This window comes from Moschus berezovskii, chromosome 3 (genome assembly GCF_049115385.1).
Source record: "Moschus berezovskii isolate FMDL1 chromosome 3, NW_MosBer_1.0, whole genome shotgun sequence".
Taxonomy (NCBI): Eukaryota; Metazoa; Chordata; class Mammalia; order Artiodactyla; family Moschidae; genus Moschus; species Moschus berezovskii.
The window spans coordinates 69,694,919-69,717,408 of NC_142462.1; the positions used below are offsets into that span (position 1 = coordinate 69,694,919).

The window sequence follows — 22,490 nt, forward strand, 5'->3', positions numbered from 1 at the left end:
TATACTTAAGAATTAGAGGATCATTTCAAAAAAATATATTTCAGTATTACTGCCAGATATAGAAAATAAATTGCCCTTCAGAATGATTGTAACAATTTACATTCTAATCACCTTTCTATGAATATGTCTGCTACTATAGTCCCTCCTTAGTACTTGGATGCTTTTTAGCTTCTATGATTCTTGTTTGTATCAGTTCAGTTCAGTTCAGTCCCTCAGTCGTGTCTGACTCTTTGCGACCCCGTGAATCACAGCACACCAGGCCTCCCTGTCCATCACCAACTCCCGGAGTTCACTCAAACTCATGTCCGTCAAGTCGGTGATGCCATCCAACCATCTCATTCTCTGTCGTCCCCGTCTCCTCTTGTTTGTATACATTTCTCCTATTACTAGTGGAAATGAACATTATTTTGTGTGTTTATTGGCCTTTCAGTTTTCCTTTTCTGTGAATTTAAAATTCATATTCTTTGCTTATTTTTCTATGTGGTTGCTTTTTGTTATTGACTCAAAGCGTTTTGTTGTTTACTATTTTTATAGGAAAATAACTCTTCCTGGTTTTTGGCTGGAAAATATCTTTTCCTAGTTTATGGTTTGTCTTTTCATTTTAGGATGTCTTGGATGTACAGAAATGTTTACTACTAATGTAATTAAATACATGTATATTTTCCAATAGGGTTTGTGCTTTTAGTGTCTCAAGAAATCCTTCCCTACCCTGAGGTTGTAAATATGTTCTCCCATGCTGCTGCTGCTGCTGAGTCTTTTCAGTCGTGTCTGACTCTGTGTGACCGCATAGACGGAAGCCCACCAGGCTCCCCCGTCCCTGGGATTCTCCAGGCAAGAACACTGGAGTGGGTTGCCATTTCCTTCTCCAGTGCATGAAAGAGAAAAGTGAAAGTGAAGGTGCTCAGTCATGTCCGACTCTTTGCGACCCCATGGACTGCAGCCTACCAGGCTCCTCCGTCCATGGGATTTTCCAGGCAAGAGTACTGGAGTGGGGTGCCATTGCCTTCTCCCATATTTTCTTCTAAAAAGTATGTTTTTTTAATGGTTCTGTCTTTAAATTATCTGTATTGATCTTGTTTTTTATCTGGAAAACCAAATGTCTTAGCAGCATTTATTTAGTTGTCTGTTCTTTCCCCACTGACCTGTGATGCCACTTTGTAGTATACCTGTATATGTAGGTCTGTTTAGAAGCTCTCTATTCTATTCTACTGGTCTATTTGTCTAGTCCTCTTCTAATATCAAACTGTTTTCATTATGTGATCTTACATACCACATCTTTGTGACATCAAACCATTGTATTAGTGCACATGGATATATCTTCATTAATTTAAGCCTACTTTAACATCTTCCAAAAATATATATAATGTACTTCCATAAAGATCTTATATTCGTTAATGTATTCACATGTATCTTTGTGGTTATTGCTTTCAAAATTATACATTTTTAATTGTACTTTATCTATTGTTAGTATATGGGAACATGATTATTACAAACCTACTGAACTATCATATTTTATCCAAAGGGTAGGAGCTTTTTAAATTGTAAATTATACAGTGTCAATTTCTTGCATAGAGCGTTTATGTCTTCTGTTGCAAGTAGGATAATATGCAAATTCTTTATCATACCTACAGGGCCCTACATGATCTGGGACTAACCTTCCTCTCCTAGTATACTGCTGCTGCTGCTACTAAGTTGCTTCAGTCGTGTCCGACTCTGTGCGACCCCATAGACAGCAGCCCACCAGGCTCCCCCGTCCCTGGGATTCTCTAAGCAAGAACACTGGAGTGGGTTGCCATTTCCTTCTCCACCTAGTATCCTGATATTCTCCAAATATCACGATGAGCATATGTGCTAAGTCACTTCAGTCATGTCTGACTCTTTGTGACCTTACGGACTATAGCCCACCAGGCTCCTCTATCTGTGGGGATTCTCCAGGCAAGAATATTGAAGTGGGTTGCCATACCCTCCTCTAGGGCATCTTCATGACCCAGGGATCGAACCCACATCCCTTATGTCTTCTGCATTGGCAGGCCAGGTTCTTTACCACTAGCATCCCCTGGGGAGGCCCAAATATCACAATTGTTATAGAGTTGCTAAGTCGTGTCCAACTCTTTGCAACCCATGGACTAAAGCACGCCAAGCTTCCCTGTCCATCACTATCTCCCAGAGTTGCTCAGACTCATGTCCGTTAAGTCAGTGATGCCATGCAAATATCTCATCCTCTGTCATTCCCTTCTCCTCCCGCCTTCAATCTTTCCCAGCATTAGGGTCTTTTCCAATGAGTCAGCGCTTCACATCAGGTGGCCAGAGTATTGGAGCTTCGGCTTCAGCATCAATCCTTCAATGAATATTCTGGTTTGATTTCCTTTAGGATTGATCTCCTTGCTTTCCAAGGGACTCTCAAGAGTCTTCCCCAACACCACAGTTCAAAAACATCAATTCTTCAGCACTCAGCCTTCTTTATGGTCCATCTCTTACATCCATACAGGACTACTAGAAAAACCACAGCTTTGACTATGTGGACCTTTTTCAGCCAAGTAATGGCTCTGCTTTTCAATACACTGTGTAGGTTTTTAATAGCTTTCCTTCCAAGGAGCAAGCGTCTTTTAATTTCATGGCTGCAATCACTGTCCACAGTGATTTTGGAGCCCAAGAAAATAAAGTCTATCACTGTTTCCATTGTTTCCCCATCTATTTGCCATGAAGAGATGGGACCAGATGCCATGGCCTTAGTTTTCTAAATGTTGAGTTTTAAGCCAGCTTTTTCATTCTCCTCTTTCACCTTCATCAAAAGACTCTAGTTCCTCCTTGCTTTCTGCCATTAGGGTGGTATCATCTGCATATCTGAGGTTATTGATATTTCTCCTGCCATCTTGATTCCATCTTGTGATTCGTTCAGCCCAGCATGTACATCATGTGAAAATATCACAATACTTTACCTTTTTTCCACTAGTCTCCAGCTTCATGAGCCTTTCGTCTAGTCATAAAAATATGCCAAATTTTTTCCTGCATCAAGAACTTTCCACCCCCTGGACATTTCTAGATCTACCCATGCCTTCTCCTTGTTAATTGGGTCTAAGCTTAAATGAGCTACTTCCTTAAAGAAGACTTCCCTAATCAGGTGGCCACACCACTTCTCTTTGCCCCCAAGCCACTTTCTATCCTATTATTCTGATATGTTTTCTTCATTGCACTTACCACTTCAGTTCAGTTCAGTTCAGTTCAATCGCTCAGTTGTGTCCAACTCTTTGCAACCCCATGAACCACAGCACACCAGGCCTCCCTGTCCATCACCAACTCCCGGAGTTCACTCAAACTCATGTCCATCGAGTCGGTGATGCCATCCAGCCATCTCATTCTCTGTCATCCCCGTCTCCTCCTACCCCCAATCCCACTTACATGGGGTTATTTTAATTATATGTTTAAGTTTAATCATCTCCTTTTTCTGCTAGAGTGTAAGCAATGGAATGGCAGGGACTTGTGTTTATAGCTATAACCTAGCACCCTGAGGGCACATGAGTTCAATAGATCTTTGTTAAATGAATGCATATAAGATAACTAGTATTCCATTTTTAGAGATAGGGGAAACTGAGATACAAAGAGGCTGTTTGGTTTAGGACTATCACCTAAAAATTTGAACCAGATCTGCCTGACTTCAAATCCTGCTTATGGTCTTGACATTTTACTTAATTTGTTAATTTTCATCACAAAAGACAAAAAATAATGTAAATGTGCTCTTGAGCTATATATATAGTGCTGAATAAATCGCAACCTTAAAATTGCTCTCTTAAAAAATTTTTTTAATTGCTAAATTAGGAAAGAAAATACATGGTATGTTCACATGATTATTAGTAGTTAGACTATACAGTTTGCCCTAATCACATTAATATTCTGAAAGTCATCAAAAGTGTTTCTCATTTAAATAAAAGCCACAATCTTCCAAGTTATTTAGATAAAGACCACAGCTTATTATATTAATTTAAATATGGAATCAACGCTCAGAAGCAAAGATGACTAGCAATTAAATGTTGTGTTGCCCTAGTAAATTAATATTTGCTCCTTCAAAAATCCTTTTTTTTCAACAAAGGAAACAATGATCATTTCTTCACAGATAAAATTAATGGAGGGCAGAAAAACAGAAAAAGTCTAAAGCATTTACCTCAGTAAGGACACTCCTTATGTTACGTGTGTACAGTTAATTTTTCAAAGTACTTTCATACGCATTCTCATTTCATTCACAAAATAATACAATGAAATAAATATTCTTATTTTTACAGGCATCGAAAAGGCCAAGATTTAACCATAAAGCAATGGCAAGAAGGATTAAGGTCAAGATCTCTACTTCAGGTTATCTGGCTGAAGGGCCACTTCTCTTATACATTTATTATAATGAAGAAATAAGAATCATCAAGTGATGTCATATACATGTTTACTAAATGGGATAGTTTATTTCTTACAGTATCTGCTATTAATGGACGTTAGTATCATATTTTAAGGGTTTAAACAGTTTTAAGGGTTCTTAACATCAGATGTTTTTCTCTTCTAATTTAATCAATGAAACTGTTTCATATTCCAAATTGAGGGAAAACAGATTGTATGTTTTCTAACATACTGTATTGTTTCCAAAAGTCAATCCAACTACAGTCATGTTCCCTTTATCCAATCAACTTTTCTCAAATTTTATAGCTCTCATCTCCTTTTTACTCTCTCAAGTGGCTTATAAGGACATTAAGGGAATCATTCCATTCTTTAAAAGGACCACAGTAAATCCTTTCATAAAGATGAATTCTTTTATGTACTTACTGCACTATAATTTACATATTGCTACCTTTACTTTTCCATACCTAGATTTCTCAAAGCTATAATCACAGAACCTATTTTTTAATAAAAATTTTTTTTGCACATTGCACCTTGTGGGATCTTAGTTTCCCAGTCAGGGACTGAGCCTGGACCCTGGTCAGTGAAAGCTTGGCGTCCTAAGCATTGGACCACCAATTGAGTCCCTATTTTTAAATTTTTTAGCAATCCCATATAAAAGAAAAGTGGGCCCCCCAGGTGGCATTAGTGGTAAAGAACCCACCTGCCAATGCCAGAGACATGAGACACGGGTTCCATCTCTGGGTCGGGAAGATCCCCTGGAGGAGGGCATGGCAACCCACTCCGGCATTATTGCCTGGAGAATCCCATGAACAGAGGAGCCTGGCAGGCTACAGTCCATGGAGTTCCAAAGAGTGGAACATGCCTGAAGCAACTTAGCACACATGCATATAAAAGTAGCTCTTAAATATTAAAGAATAACAGAAGTCCATGTTTCTTAAACATCAAACTCTCTTTATGGAACCTCAAAAATAAAATATTCTTAAATTTGAAATAAGAAGGTTCATTGTACTCCACTGATGTCTATCATGAACTTCTTTAGTTTCCAAACACTTCAACAATGTCTCCTCACATAATCCTTCCCGACGTTGCATGGTTCTTCTCCTCAGTCATTAGCCCTTCCAAATGTTAGGGTTCCTGACATTCACTTTCATTCTCATCTCCCCTGCTTCTCACATCTTTCCCAGCACCATTCATGACTGGCAGGTACGCAGCCCCCAAGAAATGTTTGCTGATAATTTCTCTGTGAACACAGCCTCCTGCACCCTGACCTCATCACTCCTCAAACCTTCCACCTCTGCTGACCTCCTCCTCGCTGCTGCTTGTGCCCCAGAAAGTGCTCCATCTTCAAGATTTCAAATCCCCAAACTGGCCTCCTGACTGAAACATCAAATCCTTATCTCTTTTCCACTCCTCCTCTTGCCTACTAAACCTGCTAGCCCCCTCTAACCCTAAGCTTCAGTTCATGCTCCTCTTCCAACTCTTGGTCAAGTTGAAAATGTAGTTCATTTGTAGCCATGCCTATGTATTTATTAGCCCTGACTTCCTATCTTGCCCTTTTCTATGAGGCCACACACTAAGTCGTTCATCTATCCTTGAAAAGTGCCAAGCAAGCTGCATTTAATTTGCCAATATGTAACCTTCTTCCGGTGGCTCAGATGATAAAGAATCCGCCTGCAGGGCAGGAGATGTGGGTTCGATTCCTCCCTCAGGAGAAGACACGTGGGAACCCACTCCAGTATTCTCTGTGAAGTCCCATGGACAGAGGAGCCTGGCAGGCTACAGTCCATGGGGCACAAAGAGTCAGACACAACTTAGCAGCTAAAGAACAAAAACTTACACATACACACACACACACACATATGTAGCTATAGTTACATAGTTATATATGAATTTCTGTGTGTGTGTGTGCAGAGTCCCTGATTTATGATGGTTCTGCTTACAATAATTGGACTTTATAATTATGCAAAAGCAATATGATTTCAGTAGAAACAGTACTTGGAATTTTTATCTTTTTCCTGGGCTACCAGTAAGCAGTGCAATGCTTTCTCATAATGCTGCACAGTTGCACCAAGATGCCATTCCATCAGCCATGTGATCTGAAGGATAAGCAGTCAATACCCATACAATCATTCTGGTTTTCATTTCCAGTACAGTACTCAATAAATTACATGAGATATTCATCATTTTATTATATAATAGGCCTCATGTTAGATAATTTTGCCCAACTGTAGCCTAATATAGTTGTTCAGAGCATGTTTAAGGTAGGGTAGGCTAGGTAGGCAATAATGTTTGGTAGGTTAGGTACGTCAAATGCATTTTTGACTTCGGTTGTGTTTATCGGGACATAACCCCATCATAAGTTGAGGAAGATCTATGTGTGTGATGTGTGTGTGAATAACTCTGTGGGCTCCTTTTCCTCTGCTCCACAATTAAGTGACTGAGAGCTTTAAATTCTACCCTGGTTGCTCTTGTGTACCAACACACACCCGCTAGGTGATCTCATCGGTTCCACTGACTTAAAATACCTTCCATATACTGATGGTTCCCAAATTTATTTCTTTGGCATGACCTCTTCCTTGAGCTCTGAACAAGAATATTCAACTAACTATATGAAATCTTGACTTAGACTTTTAACTAGTATATTTAACTTAACAAATCCAAAATGAAATTTCCCCACTAAACCTATTCTTTCTCCAATCTTCTCTATTTCCATTAATGGTACCACTATCTACCCAGTTGCTCAAGCCAAAATCCTAGGAGTCCTCGTCAATTCCTTCTTCCTTTCCTCCTACTCTATCCACATACCCAACCTACCTATCAACTCTGCCTTCAAGTATACCCTGCGTCTTTTATTTCTCTTCCTCTCTAGAGCTTCCGTTACACTCTAAGCCATCATCACCGTCACTGGACCCACTGCAAGAGTCTCCTGTCTGGTTTCCCTGCTTCCACTCTCATCCTCTTTTTCGTTGTTCTCAGAACAGTTAATGCGGTCTTTAAAAACAAAAACACAGCTGTGTTTTAAATCCACCAGTGGCTCCTGATTGCACTTAGAAAAAACTCCAAACTCCTTTCCTTAGCCCCTGCCTGTCTCTGAGATCTTTTCTCCTACCACTTTTCCCCAATTCACTGGATTCCAACCATGCTGACCTTCACATAGCCCCAGGATCAGGATAAGATCATGCCCATCTCTGGACTTTTGCCTTTGCAGTTCCCTCTACTATGAATGCTTGAATTCTCCCTCTACGCGAAATGTCTTGTGGCTGACTTTTTCTTATCCTTCAAGTCAGTCAGTTCAGTTGCTCAGTCGTGTCCAACTCTTTGTCCGTATCCTTCAAGTCTCAGCTCAATAGTCACTTCCTCTGAGGCTTTTTCGGACCCCTCCATACTTCAAGTCACCATCTCTAGTATACTAGAGATGTACAGTACTATACCTCATAGCACCTATTTGTATTTGATGTTACATCATTTGTTTGTTGTTCAGTCGATAATCAGGTCCTACTCTTTTGCGACTCCTTGGACTGTGGCCCACCAGGCTCCTTTGTCCATGGGATTTCCAAGGCAAGAATGCTGGAGTGGGTTGCCATTTCCTTCTCCAGGGGAACTTCCCGACCCAGGGATCAAACTCATGTCTTCTGCATTGGCAGTGGAATTCTTTACAGTGAGCCACCAGGGAAGCCCACATCATTTGTTTACTTGATTGTTCTTCTTCCCACAGTAAGTTCCAAGAGAACTAGGACTCTATTTGATTTATTCACCACAGCATCCCTGAGGTATGTGCCCACGGACTGCCTGATACACGTATATCATGTTTACATATGTATGTATGAAGTACCAGTATGCATATCTTCCAGTATGCAAAATCTTTCTTGTGTGTATGCAGTATAAATAATTAATAAATATCTGTGGAAGAAGTATATTAATGCACATCTTGAGTTCTTCAAAATATAATTAAGATGAGCAATATTTCTGTTGTCCGATTAAAAAATATCCTTCTTCCCTTATTTACAATAAAACATCCTATCAAAAAATATCGTAGTGTTTCCCAGAATTTTTGTGCTGTTCTGTTTGCATTGACATGAAAAGGCAAAGGCCATTTCACAAAGCATTCTTTATTTATTCCACTTTATGCTTCTCATTCTCCTGAAAAAGACATACTGAACACGTTCCATTCTCTCAATACAGATATCCCAAAAGCATTCAAATAGCACTGAAAAAAATTTTTTTAAACCTGGAGAAACCAACCTTGCCTGGATTTTTTTTTAACTTTTATGTATCAGGGAACATTGTTTACAGCTATCCTGAGGCTTCTGTTAATACTTGTTAGAATCTGGAATGTTACAACTAGAGTTCCTCTATTCTTTTAGAAGAGCAAACTGCAGATTAATTTTCCTCAATTCATATATTTCCAAAGACACAGAGTGTTATAAATTGCTTCCAAGAGAACAAGGAGGAAAGTAAAACGTATTTTCTAGAAGATTCTTCTCATTCTTTTAAACTCTCATCTGAAATTTAAAAGTAAACAAATATTTTTTAATGTCCTTTTTAGTTACTAAAATAACTTCTTCTTAAGAAATTAAACTTTTTCTCAGTTTCAAGAGAAACATATGCTTGATCTGCTCTCAACAAAATGAACTTTTTCTGTAGAAAGTGAAATATTATAGTTATTTGTCTCTCTACTGGCATTAGCAATACTAGCAACCTTCTCCAGTCTTCACCATCTTATTTCTTCTTTCTTGGCTTTTATGACCCAGGTTAATGATCAAATATATTCTAAACCTTTAAAAAGGGAGATATTGATTTTTTTCTTAAAAAAAAATTCTGATCCTTTCTTACTACAGAGATGTTTCAACTGACTTTTGTCCTGAAACTGCATTGACTATAAGTAACTTGCCATGCGGAGAAGGAAATGGCACCCCACTCCAGTACTCTTGCCTGGCAAATCCCATGGGTGGAGGAGCCTGGTAGGCTGCAGTCCATGGGGTCGCTAAGAGTTGGACATGACTGGAACAACTTAGCAGTAGCAGCAGCTTGCCATGTGATTCATACATGAAATATACATGTTAATGAGTTAACTAAATAAGTTGCTGAAAAAATCAGAAAAATGTAAGCTCTTTATTCATAACATAAAAAACAATATTTTAATGAAAAATATCTATTTTTCCATGATTTTTAAAATCTAGAATTTAATGGAAATGATCATTAAAGAGAATCAGAAATTGAAATAATCCGCAATACAATGTACTGAACATAAAAATAAACATTAAAAAAGTGAAGTATAATGCTGCAATAGTATAACTACAGTAGCATTCTTGGCTATTACTGGAAAACTTAAGTTTAGTAAAACTTTAAAAAGGGGGGAGGTGTATTCTTCAGTTCAGTTCAGTTCAGTCGCTCAGTGGTGTTCGACTCTTTGCGACCCCGTGAACCACAGCAAGCCAGGCCTCCCTGTCCATCACTAACTACCGGAGTTCACTCAAACTCATGTCCATCGAGTTCGTGATGCCATCCAGCCATCTCATTCTCTGCCGTCTCCGTCTCCTCCTACCCCCAATCCCTCCTAGCATCAGACTCTTTTCCAGTGAGTCAACTCGTCGCATGAGGTGGCCAAAGTATTGGAGATTCAGCTTTAGCATCAGTCCTTCCAATGAACACCCAGGATTGATCTCCTTTAGAATGGACTGGTTGGATCTCCTTGCAGTCCAAGGGACTCTCAAGAGTCTTCTCCAGCACCATAGTTCAAAAGCATCAATTCTTCGGCGCTCAGCTTTCTTCACAGTCCAACTCTCACATCCATACATGACCACGGGAAAAACCATAGCCTTGACTATACAGACTTTGTTGGCAAAGTAATGTCTCTGCTTTTTAATATACTATCGAGGTTGGTCATAACTTTCCTTCCAAGGAGTAAGCGTCTTTTAATTTCATGGCTGCAATCAGCATCTGCAGTGATTATGGAGCCCCAAAAAATAAAGCCTGACACCATTTCCACTGTTTCCCCATCTGTTTCCCATGAAGTGATGGGACCAGATGCCATGATCTTTGTTTTCTGAATGTTGAGCTTCAAGCCAACCTTTTCACTCTCCTCTTTCACTTTCCTCAAGAGGCTTTTGAGTTCCTCTTCACTTTCTGCCCTAAGGGTGGTGTCATCTGCATATCTGAGGTTATTGATATTTCTCCTGGCAATGTTGATTCCAGCTTGTGCTTCTTCCAGCCCAGCATTCCTCATGACATACTCTGCATGTAAGTTAAATAAACAGGGTGACAATATACAACCTTGACGTACTCCTTCTCCTATTTGGAACCAGTCTGTTGTTCCATGTCCAGTTCTTAGAGGTAAGCAAATTATTAAAAGCAATTATTAATTATTATAATTAATTATAATAACTAATTATTAATTATAATTAATTATAATAACTAATTATTAATTATTATAAAATGGCTTTTAATAATTTTTAACTTTATTTTGAATCAGTGCTTTGAAAATGAAGTTTATATAGAGACAAGTAGGAGGGAAAGTTTCTTAAAAAGATGGAATTGTTCATTGTTCTGGCAGATATGTAAAAACAATGCTGACTCAAAAGCAGCCAAGTAGACAGCTGCAGATGCTGTACCCAATGAAAATACTAAGCAGGCATTGCATGAATCAATAATTAACAAAGCAGATGCACAAAGCTTGATGAAGATGAATGATGGCATGGGCGGGAATGGTAAAAGAAGCTGATAACAGTACTAGCTTTGTAAGTAATTAGATAAACTCTTTGTGTTCATGAATTTGTTAGTAAGAGTACTTCAGTGCCTAATAGTACAGAAAGAATATCTTTTTTTAATGCTTTGAATTAATTGATATGTACCTCTATATATATTAATAGTATTTATCACTGAAAATGTTTACAAATCAAAATGATCCACAAGAAAATTTGGTAGGGTGAACATAGAAATAATTTTTAAAGTAAAGAAGAAATAATATTCTAAATGAACTAACTACAGGGGCATCAAAGGCTTCCCTGATAGCTTGGCTTCCCTGGTAGCTTCTGGAGAAGGGATAGGCTACCCACTCCAGCAATCTTGGGCTTCCCTGGTGGCTCAGCTGGTAAAGAATCCACCTGCAATGTGGGAGACCTGGGTTCGACCCCTGGGTTGGGAAGATCCCCTGGAGAAGGGAATAGCTACCCACTCCAGCATTCTGGCCTGGAGAATTCCATGGACTGTATAGTCCATGGGGTTGCAAAGAGTTGCACAATTCTTAAGTTTGATGAAATGTTGAAGAGGGAGGTATACCTTTCAGTTCAGTTGAGTTCAGTCGCTCAGTCGTGTCCGACTCTCCACAACCCCATGAATCACAGCACGCCAGGCCTCCCTGTCCATCACCAACTCCCGGAATTCACTCAAACTCATGTCCACAGAGTCGGTGATGCCATCCAGCCATCTCATTCTCTGTCGTCCCCTTCTCCTCCCGCCCCCAACCTTTCCCAGCATCAGAGTCTTTTCCAGTGAGTCAACTCGTCGCATGAGGTGGCCAAAGTATTGCAGTTTCAGCCTTAGCATCAGTCCTTCCAATGAACACCCAGGATCGATCTCCTTTAGAATGGACTGGTTGGATCTCCTTGCAGTCCAAGGGACTCTCAAGAATCTTCTCCAACAGCATAGTTCAAAAGCATCAATTCTTTGGCGATCAGCTTTCTTCACAGTCCAACTCTCACATCCATACATGACCACGGGAAAAACCATAGCCTTGACTGGATGGACCTTTGTTGGCAAAGTAATGTCTCTGCTTTTTAATATACTATCAAGGTTGGTCATAACTTTCCTTCCAAGGAGTAAGCGTCTTTTAATTTCATGGCTGCAATCAGCATCTGCAGTGATTTTGGAGCCCAAAAAAATAAAGTCTGACACTGTTTCCACTGTTTTTCCATCTGTTTCCCATGAAGTGATGGGACCAGATGCCATGATCTTTGTTTTCTGAATGTTGAGCTTCAAGCCAACCTTTTCACTCTCCTCTTTCTCTTTCATCAAGAGGCTTTTGAGTTCCTCTTCACTTTCTGCCATAAGGGTGGTGTCATCTGCATATCTGAGATTATTGATATTTCTCCCAGCAATCTTGATTCCAGCTTGTGCTTCTTCCAGCCCAGCGTTCCTCATGATGTACTCTGCATATAAGTTAAATAAGCAAGGTGACAATATACAGCCTTGACGTACTCCTTTTCCTATTTGGAACCAGTCTGTTGTTCCATGTACAGTTCTGACTGTTGCTTCCTGACCTGCATACAGGTTTAGTGCACATCATTTTCTAACTTTTATTGTGTGTGTGTGTATACACACACATGCTAGTCAGCAAGGATAAATACACTGAGGATAAATATATTATCTTTTATGTACTCTAAAAGCACTAAGCCCTGTCTCTTGTATATAAACAACTGTGAAATTAATAATACATCTTAGTTTTTCCAAAATATAATGGAAGTAGACAATCTGATGATGCATGTTTTAGTAAAAACATTCAGAGTAAATTCTTTAGATGCTGAACATATGAATTAGAAACATCTTTTAGTCTTTCTTTTTTTTTTTTATTTTTTAAAAAGAATTTTATTAAAAAAGCACAAATGCAAAGAAATGAACAGAGGAAAATTTATGCGTCGAACCTGGACTGGTCACCCATGATAATATACATGCTACAATTCCATTCTCTCCAATCATTCCACCTTCACCCTCTCCCACAGAGTCCCAAAGACTGTTCTATATACCTATGTCTCTTTTGCAGTCTCTTATACAGGGTTCAGGTTACCATTTTTCTAAATTCCATATATATGCGTTAATATACGGTATTGATGTTCTTCTTTCTGGCTTACTTCACTCTGTATAATTGGCTCCAATTTCATCCACCTCATTAAAACTAATTCAAATGCATTCTTTTTGATGGCTGAGAAATACTCCATTGTGTATATGTACCAAAGCTTTCTTATCCATTCATCTGCAGATGGACATCTAGGTTGCTTCCATGTCCTGGCTATTATAAACAGTGCTGCAATGAACATTGGAGTACATGTGTCTCTTTCAATTCTGGTTTCCTCGGTGTGTATGCCCAGGAGTGCGATCGCTGGATCATATGGCAGTTCTATTTCCAGTTTTCTGAGGAATCTCCACACTGTTCTCCATAGTGGCTGTACTAGTTTGCATTCCCACCAACAGTGTAAGAGGGTTCCCTTCTCTCCACACCCTCTCCAGCACTTATTGCATGTAGACTTTTGGATAGCAGCCATTCTGACTGGTGTGAAATGGTATCTCAATGTGGTTTTGATTTGCATTTCTCTGATGATGAGGGATGTTGAGCATTTTTTCATGTGTTTATTAGCCATCTTTATGTCTGTCTTCTTTGGAGAAATGTCTGTTTAGTTCTTTGGCCCATTTTTTGATTGGGTCACTTAGTTTTCTGGAATTAAGCTGCAGGAGCTGCTTGTATAATTTGGAGATTAATCCTTTATCAGTTGCTTCATTTGCTATTATTGTCTCCCATTCTGAAGGTTGTCTTCTCACCTTGCTTAGAGTTTCCTTTGCTGTGCAGAAGCTTTTGATTTTAATTAGGTCCCATTTGTTTATTTTTGCTTTTATTTCCAATATTCTGGGAGGTGGGTCTTGGAGGATCCTGCTGTGATTTATGTCGGAGAGTGTTTTGCCTACGTTCTCCTCTAGGAGTTTTATAGTTTCTGGTCTTACATTTAGATCTTTAATCCATTTTGAGTTTATTTTGGTGTATGGTGTTAGGAAGTGTTCTAGTTTCATTCTTTTACAAGTGGCTGACCAGTTTTCCCAGCACCACTTGTTAAAGAGACTGTCTTTTCTCCATTTTATATTCTTGCCTCCTTTGTCAAAGATAAGGTGTCCATAGGAGCGTGGGTTTATCTCTGGGCTTTCTATTTTGTTCCATTGATCTATATTTCTGTCTTTATGCCAGTACCATACTGTCTTGATGACTGTGGCTTTGTAATAGAGCCTGAAGTCCGGCAGGTTAATTCCCCCAGTTCCATTCTTCTTCCTCAAGATTGCTTTGGCTATTCGAGGTTTTTTGTATTTCCACACAAATTGTGAGATTATTTGTTCTAGTTCTGTGAAAAATATTGTTGGTAGCTTGATAGGGATTGCATTGAATGTATAAATTACTTTGGGTAGTATACTCATTTTTACAATATTTATTCTTCCAATCCACGAACACGGTATATTTCTCCATCTATTCATGTCCTCTTTGATTACTTTCACTAGTGTTTTATAGTTTTTTTTTTTTTGAGAATTACAGCTTTAAACTGAAGTGACTTGAAAAATTAGAAATTTGCAGAGGTAACGTGAATTTATAGCAAACTTGGAAAGCAGGTTTCAGTTTTAGGTATATAAAGAAGTTAAGGAAGGTATGTAAGGAAGATAAGTATACAAGGTTCATTTACACAGTTTTCCCTTAGGACATATGTTGCAAGAACAACGGCTCTTCTGAATGCAAAGCATTCATTGCTCATTTCTATTATCAAATGTTTACCCTGAAGATGTGTTCTGTATCTACATTCCCATTTTATATCATTCTGTTTTTCTTTGAATTATTTTAAAAAATGCAATCTACTGATTCATTAACTTACAAAAAAATTATTGAGGGTATACTGTGTGCCAGATACTATTCTAGTTACTAGAAATATAGCAGTGAGCAATCAAAAGTTACTGCACTTATGGAAATTTTATTCTAGAGATGGAGACAGACAGTAATCAAGATAAATCAATAAAAGAACACAATAAATTATATAATATTAAGTGCTAAGGAGAAAAAAATAAAGCAAGCAGAGAAAGGAGCTAAGAAATCTGGGAAAGGAATAGAATTTTAAATTGACTGACCAGGAAAGGTCTCACTGAGAAGTGACATTGAGTCCCGGGAAGTGAAGGAGGTAGTCCTGTAAACACAAAGCTAGGGTGGGTGCTAGGGGTGGGGGAGCATTCCAGGCAGGGAAAGCCCCAAATCACAAAGGTCATGAGGTGAGACAGTGCTTGGCATAGTTGAGGAATATTTAAGAGGCCAGAGAGTTTGGAGGAGACCAAGGAGAGAAGAGCAGTGGGAGATGAGACCAGAGATGACAGGAGGCTAGGTCATAAAGGACCTTGTAGGCAAGAAAGGAAGACATTGAACTCCAACTTTCCTTTTTTTCCTAAGTTTGAAAACACACCCCACAATTATTTTTGTGTCCTATCTCAATGCTGAGGAAAGCTAAAAGAGAAGACGTGGTTGTGAAAATTGACAGTTTCACCTCTATCTCATGAGTTCCTCCTCTACTGTAAAAGCCAGCCTGATTTCCCTTGTTTATGCCAAGGCCTGTTTCAGAACCTTGCACATACTGAGTCACTCAGTCAGTTCAGTCACTCAGTTGTGTCAGACTCTTTGTGACCCCACAGACTGCATCATGCCAGGCATCCCTGTCCGTCACCAACTGGCAGATTTACTAAAACTCATGTCCACTGAGTCGGTGATGCCATCCATCCATCTCATCCTCTGTCATCCCCTTCTCCTCCTGCCTTCAATCTTTCCCAGCATCAGGGTCTTTTCAAATGAGTCAGTCCTTCACATCAGGTGACCAAAGTATTGGAGTTTCAGCTTCAGCATCAGTTCTTCCAATGACTATTCAGGACTGATTTCCTTTAGGATAGACTGGTTGGATCTCCTTGCAGTCCATGGACTCTCAAGAGTCTTCTCCAACACCACAGTTTAAAAGCATCAATTCTTTGGCACTCAGCTTTCTTCATAGTCTAACTCTCACATCCATACATGACTACTGGAAAAACCATAGCCTTGACTAGATGGACCTTTGTTGGCAAAGTAATACCTCTGATTTTTAATATGCTGTCAGGATCATGACATTTCTCCCACGGAGTAAGCATATTTTAATTTCATGGCTGCAGTCATCATCTGCAGTGATTTTGGAGCCCCCCAAAATAAAGTCTGTCACTGTTTCCCCATCTATTTGCCATAAAGTGATGGGACCAGATGCCATGATCTTTGTTTTCTGAATGTTAAGCTTCAAGCCAACCTTTTCACTCTCCTCTTTCACTTTCATCAAGAGGCCTTTGAGTTCCTCTTCACTTTCTGCCATAAGGGTGGTGTCATCTGCATATGTGAAGTTATTGATATTTCTCCCGGCAATCTTGATTCCAGCTTGTGCATCCTCCAGCCCAGCGTTTCTCATGATGTACTCTGCAGTACATAAATTAAATAAGCAGAGTGACAATATACAGCCTTGACGTACTCCTTTTCCTATTTGGAACCAGAATGTTGTTCCATGCCAGTTCTAACTGTTGCTTCCTGACCTGCATACAGGTTTCTCAAGAGGCCAGCAGGTGGTCTGGTATTCCCATCTCTGTCAGAATTTTCCACAGTTTATTGTGATCCATACAAAGGCTTTGGCATAATCAATAAAGCAGAAATAGATGTTTTTTTGGAACTCTCTTGCTTTTTCGATGATCCAGTGGATGTTGGCAATTTGATCTCTGGTTCCTCTGCCTTTTCTAAAACCAGCTTGAACATCTGGAAGTTCATGGTTCATGTATTGCTGAAGCCTGGCTTGGAGAATTTTGAACATTACTTTACTAGTGTGTGAGATGAGTGCAATTGTGCGGTAGTTTGAGCATTCTTTGGCATTGCCTTTCCTTGGGATTGGAATGAAAACTGACCTTTTCCAGTCCTGTGGCCACTGCTGAACTGTCCAAATTTGCTGACATATCGGGTACAGCACTTTCACAGCATCATCTTTCAGGATTTGAAATAGCTCAACTGGAGTTCCATCACCTCCACTAGCTTTGTTCATAGTGATACTTCCAAAGGCCCACTTGACTTCATATTCCAGGATGTCTGGCTCTAGGTAAGTGTGAGTGATCATACCATGGTGATTGTCTGGGTTGTGAAGATCTTTTTTGTATAGTTTTTCTGCATATTCTTGCCACCTCTTCTTAATATCTTCTGCTTCTGTTATGTCCATTCCATTTCTGTCCTATATTGAGCCCATCTCTGCATGAAATGTTTCCTTGGTATCTAATTTTCTTGAAGAGATCTCTAGTCTTTCCCATTCTATTGTTTTCCTCTATTTCTTTGCACTGATCACTGAGGAAGGCTTTCTTATCTTTCCTTGCTATTCTTTGGAACTCTGCATTCAATGGGTATATCTTTCCTTTTCTCCTTTGCTTTTCACTTCTCTTCTTTTCACAGCTATTTGTAAGGCCTCCTCAGACAGCCATTTTGCTTTTTTGCATTTCTTTTTCTCGGGGATGGTCTTGATCCCTGTCTCCTGTACAATGTCACGTACCTCCATCCATAGTTCATCAGGCACTGTCTATCAGATCTAGTCCTTTAAATCTATTTCTCACTTCCACTGTATAGTTGTAAGGGATTTCATTTAGGTCATGCCTGAATGGTCTAGTGGTTTTCCCCACTTTCTTCAATTTAAGTCTGAAATTTGCAATAAGGAGTTCATGATCTGAGCCACAGTCAGCCCCTGGTCTTGTTTTTGCTGACTGTATATAGCTTCTCCATCTTTGGCTGCAAAGAATATAATCAATATGATTTCGGTGTTGGTCATCTGGTGATGTCCCTGTGTAGAGTCTTCTCTTGTGTTGGAAGAGGGTGTTTGCTATGACCAGTGCGTTCTCTTGGCAGAATTCTATTAGCCTTTGCCCTGCTTCATTCTGTACTCCAAGGCCAAATTTGCCTGTTACTCTAGGTGTTTCTTGACTTCCTACTTTTACATTCCAGTCCCCTATAATGAAAAGGACATCTTTTATGGATGTTAGTTCTAGAAGTTCTTGCAGATCTTCACAGAACCATTCAACTTCAGCTTCTTCAGCGTTATGGGTTGGGGCATAGACTTGGATGACCGTGATATTGAATGGTTTGCCTTGGAAACGAACAGAGATCATTCTGTTGTTTTTTGAGATTGCATCCAAGTACTGCATTTTAGACTCTTTTGTTGACTATCATGGCTACTCCATTTCTTCTAAGGGATTCCTGCCCACAGTAGTAGATATAATGGTCATCTGAGTTAAATTCACCCATTCCAGTCCATCTTAGTTCGCTGATTCCTAGAATGTTGATGTTTACTCTTGCCATCTCCTGTTTGACCACTTCCAATTTGCCTTGATTCATGGACCTAACATTCCAGGTTCCTATGCAATATGGCTCTTTACAGCATCAGACCTTGCTTCTATCACCAGTCACATCCACAACTGAGTGGTGTTTTTCCTTTGGCTCCATCTTTTCATTCTTTCTGGAGTTATTTCTCCACTGATCTCCAGTAGCATATTGGGCACCTACTGACCTGGGGAGTTCATCTTTCAGTGTCCTATCTTTTTGCCTTTTCATACTGTTCATGGGGTTTTCAAGGCAAGAATACTGAAGTGGTTTGCCATTCCCTTCTCCGGTGGCCCACATTCTGTCAGACCTCTCCATCATGACCCGTCCATCTTGGGTGGACCCACACGGCATGGGTTAGTTTCATTCAGTTAGACAAGGGTGTGGTCCATGTGATCAAATTGGCATCATCCTTAGGATTTGAAATAGCTCAACTGGAATTCCATCCCCTCCACTAGCTTTGTTCATAGTGATGCTTGCACATATTAGGCTTTCAGAAATGTTTGTTAAATGGTATAGTCGCTACTGAAAGTCCCATGGACAGCAAGATCAAACCAATAGATCTTAAGGGAAATCAACCCTGAATACTGTTTGGAAGGACTGATGCAGAAGGTGAAGCTCCAGTATTTTGGTCATCTGATGCAAACAGCCAATTCATTGGAAGGGTCCCTGATGCTGGGAAAGATGAAGAACAGAAGAGCCCAGCACAGGATGAGATGGCTGGATAGCATCACTCATGCAATGGACATGAACTTGGGCAAATTTCAGGAGATAGTGAGGGACAGGGAGGCCTGGATGCTACAGTCCATGGGGTTGCAAAGAGAAACGACTGAGCAACTGAAGAAGAACAACATAGTCTCTACATTTCCTAGGCAATAATAGATAAAAAGCAACATAAAGCCCCTATCAACTGCATAAACTAAAATTTGTATTTTAGCATTAAGGATATTATGCCAGAGCACTCAACTGATAAATATGGTTGAGCTTCCAGCACTTTCATTATTACCAGCTGCAATCTAAAGCTGTTTTAGCTTTTCTGCACCTGGAAAGGTAACTAAAAGCCGGAGTAGACCGGCTTTGTAACTCGCAGCTGGGACTAAGTGACACACCAGCTGTCTCTTGTAAATTTACCGCGGAGTTAAGCCCTCTCTAATAGCTCACAAACGTCTACGGAGACAAGGAGTCAAAATGCGTGTACCCCAACGGGCGGGGACACGAGCCTCTCCCAAGGCGCAGCCCACAAGCCCCCCGAGGCGTGGCGAGCGCTGTGCAAGCAGGGAGTTGTAGTTCCTCCTCTCTTCTGCGAGTCAGGCCGCCGTAGCTCGGGCGCCTCCTGCGGCGCGCAGGCCCTGAGAAGCTCGGCGCACGCGGGCCGCGAGAAGCGTTTCCTAGCAACGGGGGAGCGGCAACGTCACGGCGGCGGGTACTCAGAGCCGCTGCCCGCCGTGGGGCGGCCTTGAGTACCTTCCAGCTACCTGCCGGCTGGAAGGAACGCTGTGCGCAGCGCTCCGTCCGCACGTCTTTGCCCGTCCGTTCCCACCTTATCCAACCCCGGGCCGCCGAGAGCAGCCTCCCGCCGCGACCCCGGGGCCGAGGCACGGCCGGAGGCTAGAGGCGGCTCGCCGGGTTCCTGTCTGGCCCTCGCCCGCAGCGCCCGCGGAGCCCAGCGCCCGCGGCCCCAGCGGGACGATGCTGGAGTCCATTCGAGTGACAGGTGAGTGCTGGGAAGCAGGGTGGCCCCTGGGCGGGCGGCAGCGGCCCGCGTCCCCCCGGCCGCTTGCGGCGAGTGTGGGGTGGGTCCGCCCGGAGGCCGAGGTAGCGGTCGGGTTTGGGCTCCGGTGCCCGACGCGACGCCCCGAACAGTGCGGAGCCCACAGAAGGTGCGCAGGGAAGAGAAAACGGTACCTTTACGTTTTGTCAGTTATCAGTAAGCACGTGCTGTGGATTGTAATGGGGCAAATTATACTGGCTTACCGGCCCTACAATCTAAATACTGTCAAATTCTGTTTCAAAGCTTATTAAATATATAATCAGGCATTATAGTGCACTGGAATCTCGTTTTCTAGAATGTTCAGAAAAATAAGAGCTAAGCAAATGAGCACGTCTTTGTGTATCAGTATTTGTACTGGTTTGTATGTATGCTTTTATTCTTGTCAGAACGTTTTGGGTTGATATTAATAGGTCACTGTATAATATGTATTATACCAAGAACAAAAAATGGATGTTTAGACCCCAGGTCAGCAAGGTATTTGCTTTTTGTTGTTAAAAAAAATTGTGGATACTATTTAAAAATGATCTTGAATAACGTTAGAATAATTTCCTAGGCCATTTTCCTGTCATTTGATTATGTTTAACATTACTGCAAGAAAGAGTTCTTGATAGTCTAATATCATGACCAGAAACACCTAAGAACAGCAGAGTAAAGGAAATTCTTTAAACTTGAAACTAACATCAGAATAAAGCCAGGTTTTGGTTTTTTTTTTTTTTAACTTTAAGGCATTGTAATAGCTAGTAGACCATTTTTCTGCAAAATCTTTAATTGTGTAACGAAATCAAGTTTTAATGAAAATATTTATGATCTTAATTATACTATATTTCATGTTCCATGTTATAAAATAGGGAACCGATTTTGTGCAGTCGTGACATTGCTGTGATTTGTCTCGTTGTTGTTTATGTTGATAGGAAGCATCGACACTTACAAGATTTAAGATTTCAGAGGCATTAGATTTTTTTTAAAGTGATTTGATGTAAGTGCTGTTCTTTCATCTAAAATACAGTGAAAACGTTGGAAGTTACTTTAAAGTACTGTATCTTCTTTTTGCCTTGGAGCAGGGTCTCTCAACCTTGGCACTGTTAACATTGAATTAGTGGGTAATTCTTTGTTGCGGGGGGCTGTCCTGGGCATTGTACAATCTTCAGCAGATCCCTAGCCTCTCCCACTAGATGCTAGTAATCCCCTCACCCCCAACTCCCCCTGGACACACACACAGTTGTGACAACCAAAATTATCTCCAGACCTTATCAAATGTCTCCTGGAGGGCAACATTACCACCACCCCTACTCCATTTGAGAACCACTGCCTTGGAGAAAAATATTCTAGTTAGATTTTGTAAAAGGAGAGTTATTAGATAACAATTTAGAAATAATATCAATCAAAATTATTTTCCCAAAGCACAAAAATAATGGTAGAGAGAATATAATTATGATAATATTAGTTTTAGAAAGTGAGTATTCTGACCAGTCAGCTACATAACGTGGCTCTCCTGTTTTTCAGTATACACAGTTGGAAGTTTGAGGAGAAATACTTTATAAAATAGTAGACCTACCTCTCTTGTTTGAACCCCCATTCCATAATTTAGTGGCAATACGCTTATCAGTCCAACTCTGCTTGTTGCTATCCCAAGATAAGATAATTTGGCAGTGGATTACTGTAGTTCAATAAGAATTAAAATAGTCATTTGAGACAATTCAAGCCCCAAATTAAATTAAAACAACTGGATATTTTTCAAATTAGTTTCTCCATTTCTTTTGTAAGTTTCTTGACTAGTTAAAAGGAACCCCCATGTTCTAGAACCCCACGCCTAGCATTTTGCTGACATATCAGAAAACCCACTTTCAATGACCAGAAACTTTATGAAGAGAGTTTAGCCAAAAGTATCCCCTCCTTTCCCCTCACTATCGCCCTCTATCCCTTCACTGTTCATTGGTGTCTTAGAAGCCCATGTTCTGATTAGCATGAAGATTGCTCTTGTTTGTGGTGAGAGTACTGATGGAAAGTACTCTGTTCATTTCTTTTCCGCTTTGAGATAGCTATAAGTGTAGAGCACTGAAGCACAGTTACTTGTTTCTGAAATTACTTCCTATATAATATCTCACTTTTGATGGATTAGTCATGATTTAATATCTAAATATGACATTCCAGTGAACTGCCAATTGGAGGAGTAAAATAAGATTTGATTCCAAATAC

At 40.3% G+C, this 22,490-nt stretch overlaps 1 protein-coding gene across 3 annotated transcripts in view; it reads left to right on the top strand.

The window, feature by feature from the left end:
- Positions 1-22,490, top strand: part of MATCAP2 (microtubule associated tyrosine carboxypeptidase 2) — a 95,145-nt gene that overhangs the window by 5,190 nt on the left and 67,465 nt on the right. The window contains exon 3 of one of the 3 annotated variants that reach the window (XM_088834583.1): positions 4,278-4,347. The exons of 1 other annotated variant lie outside the window; for it this stretch is intronic. In XM_088834583.1, the coding sequence (XP_088690709.1) occupies positions 4,278-4,347 (70 nt within the window). Of the gene's footprint in view, positions 1-4,277; positions 4,348-19,946; positions 20,238-22,490 lie in introns of those variants that run through there. One more of the 3 variants, XM_055420878.2, reaches the window with a different exon arrangement.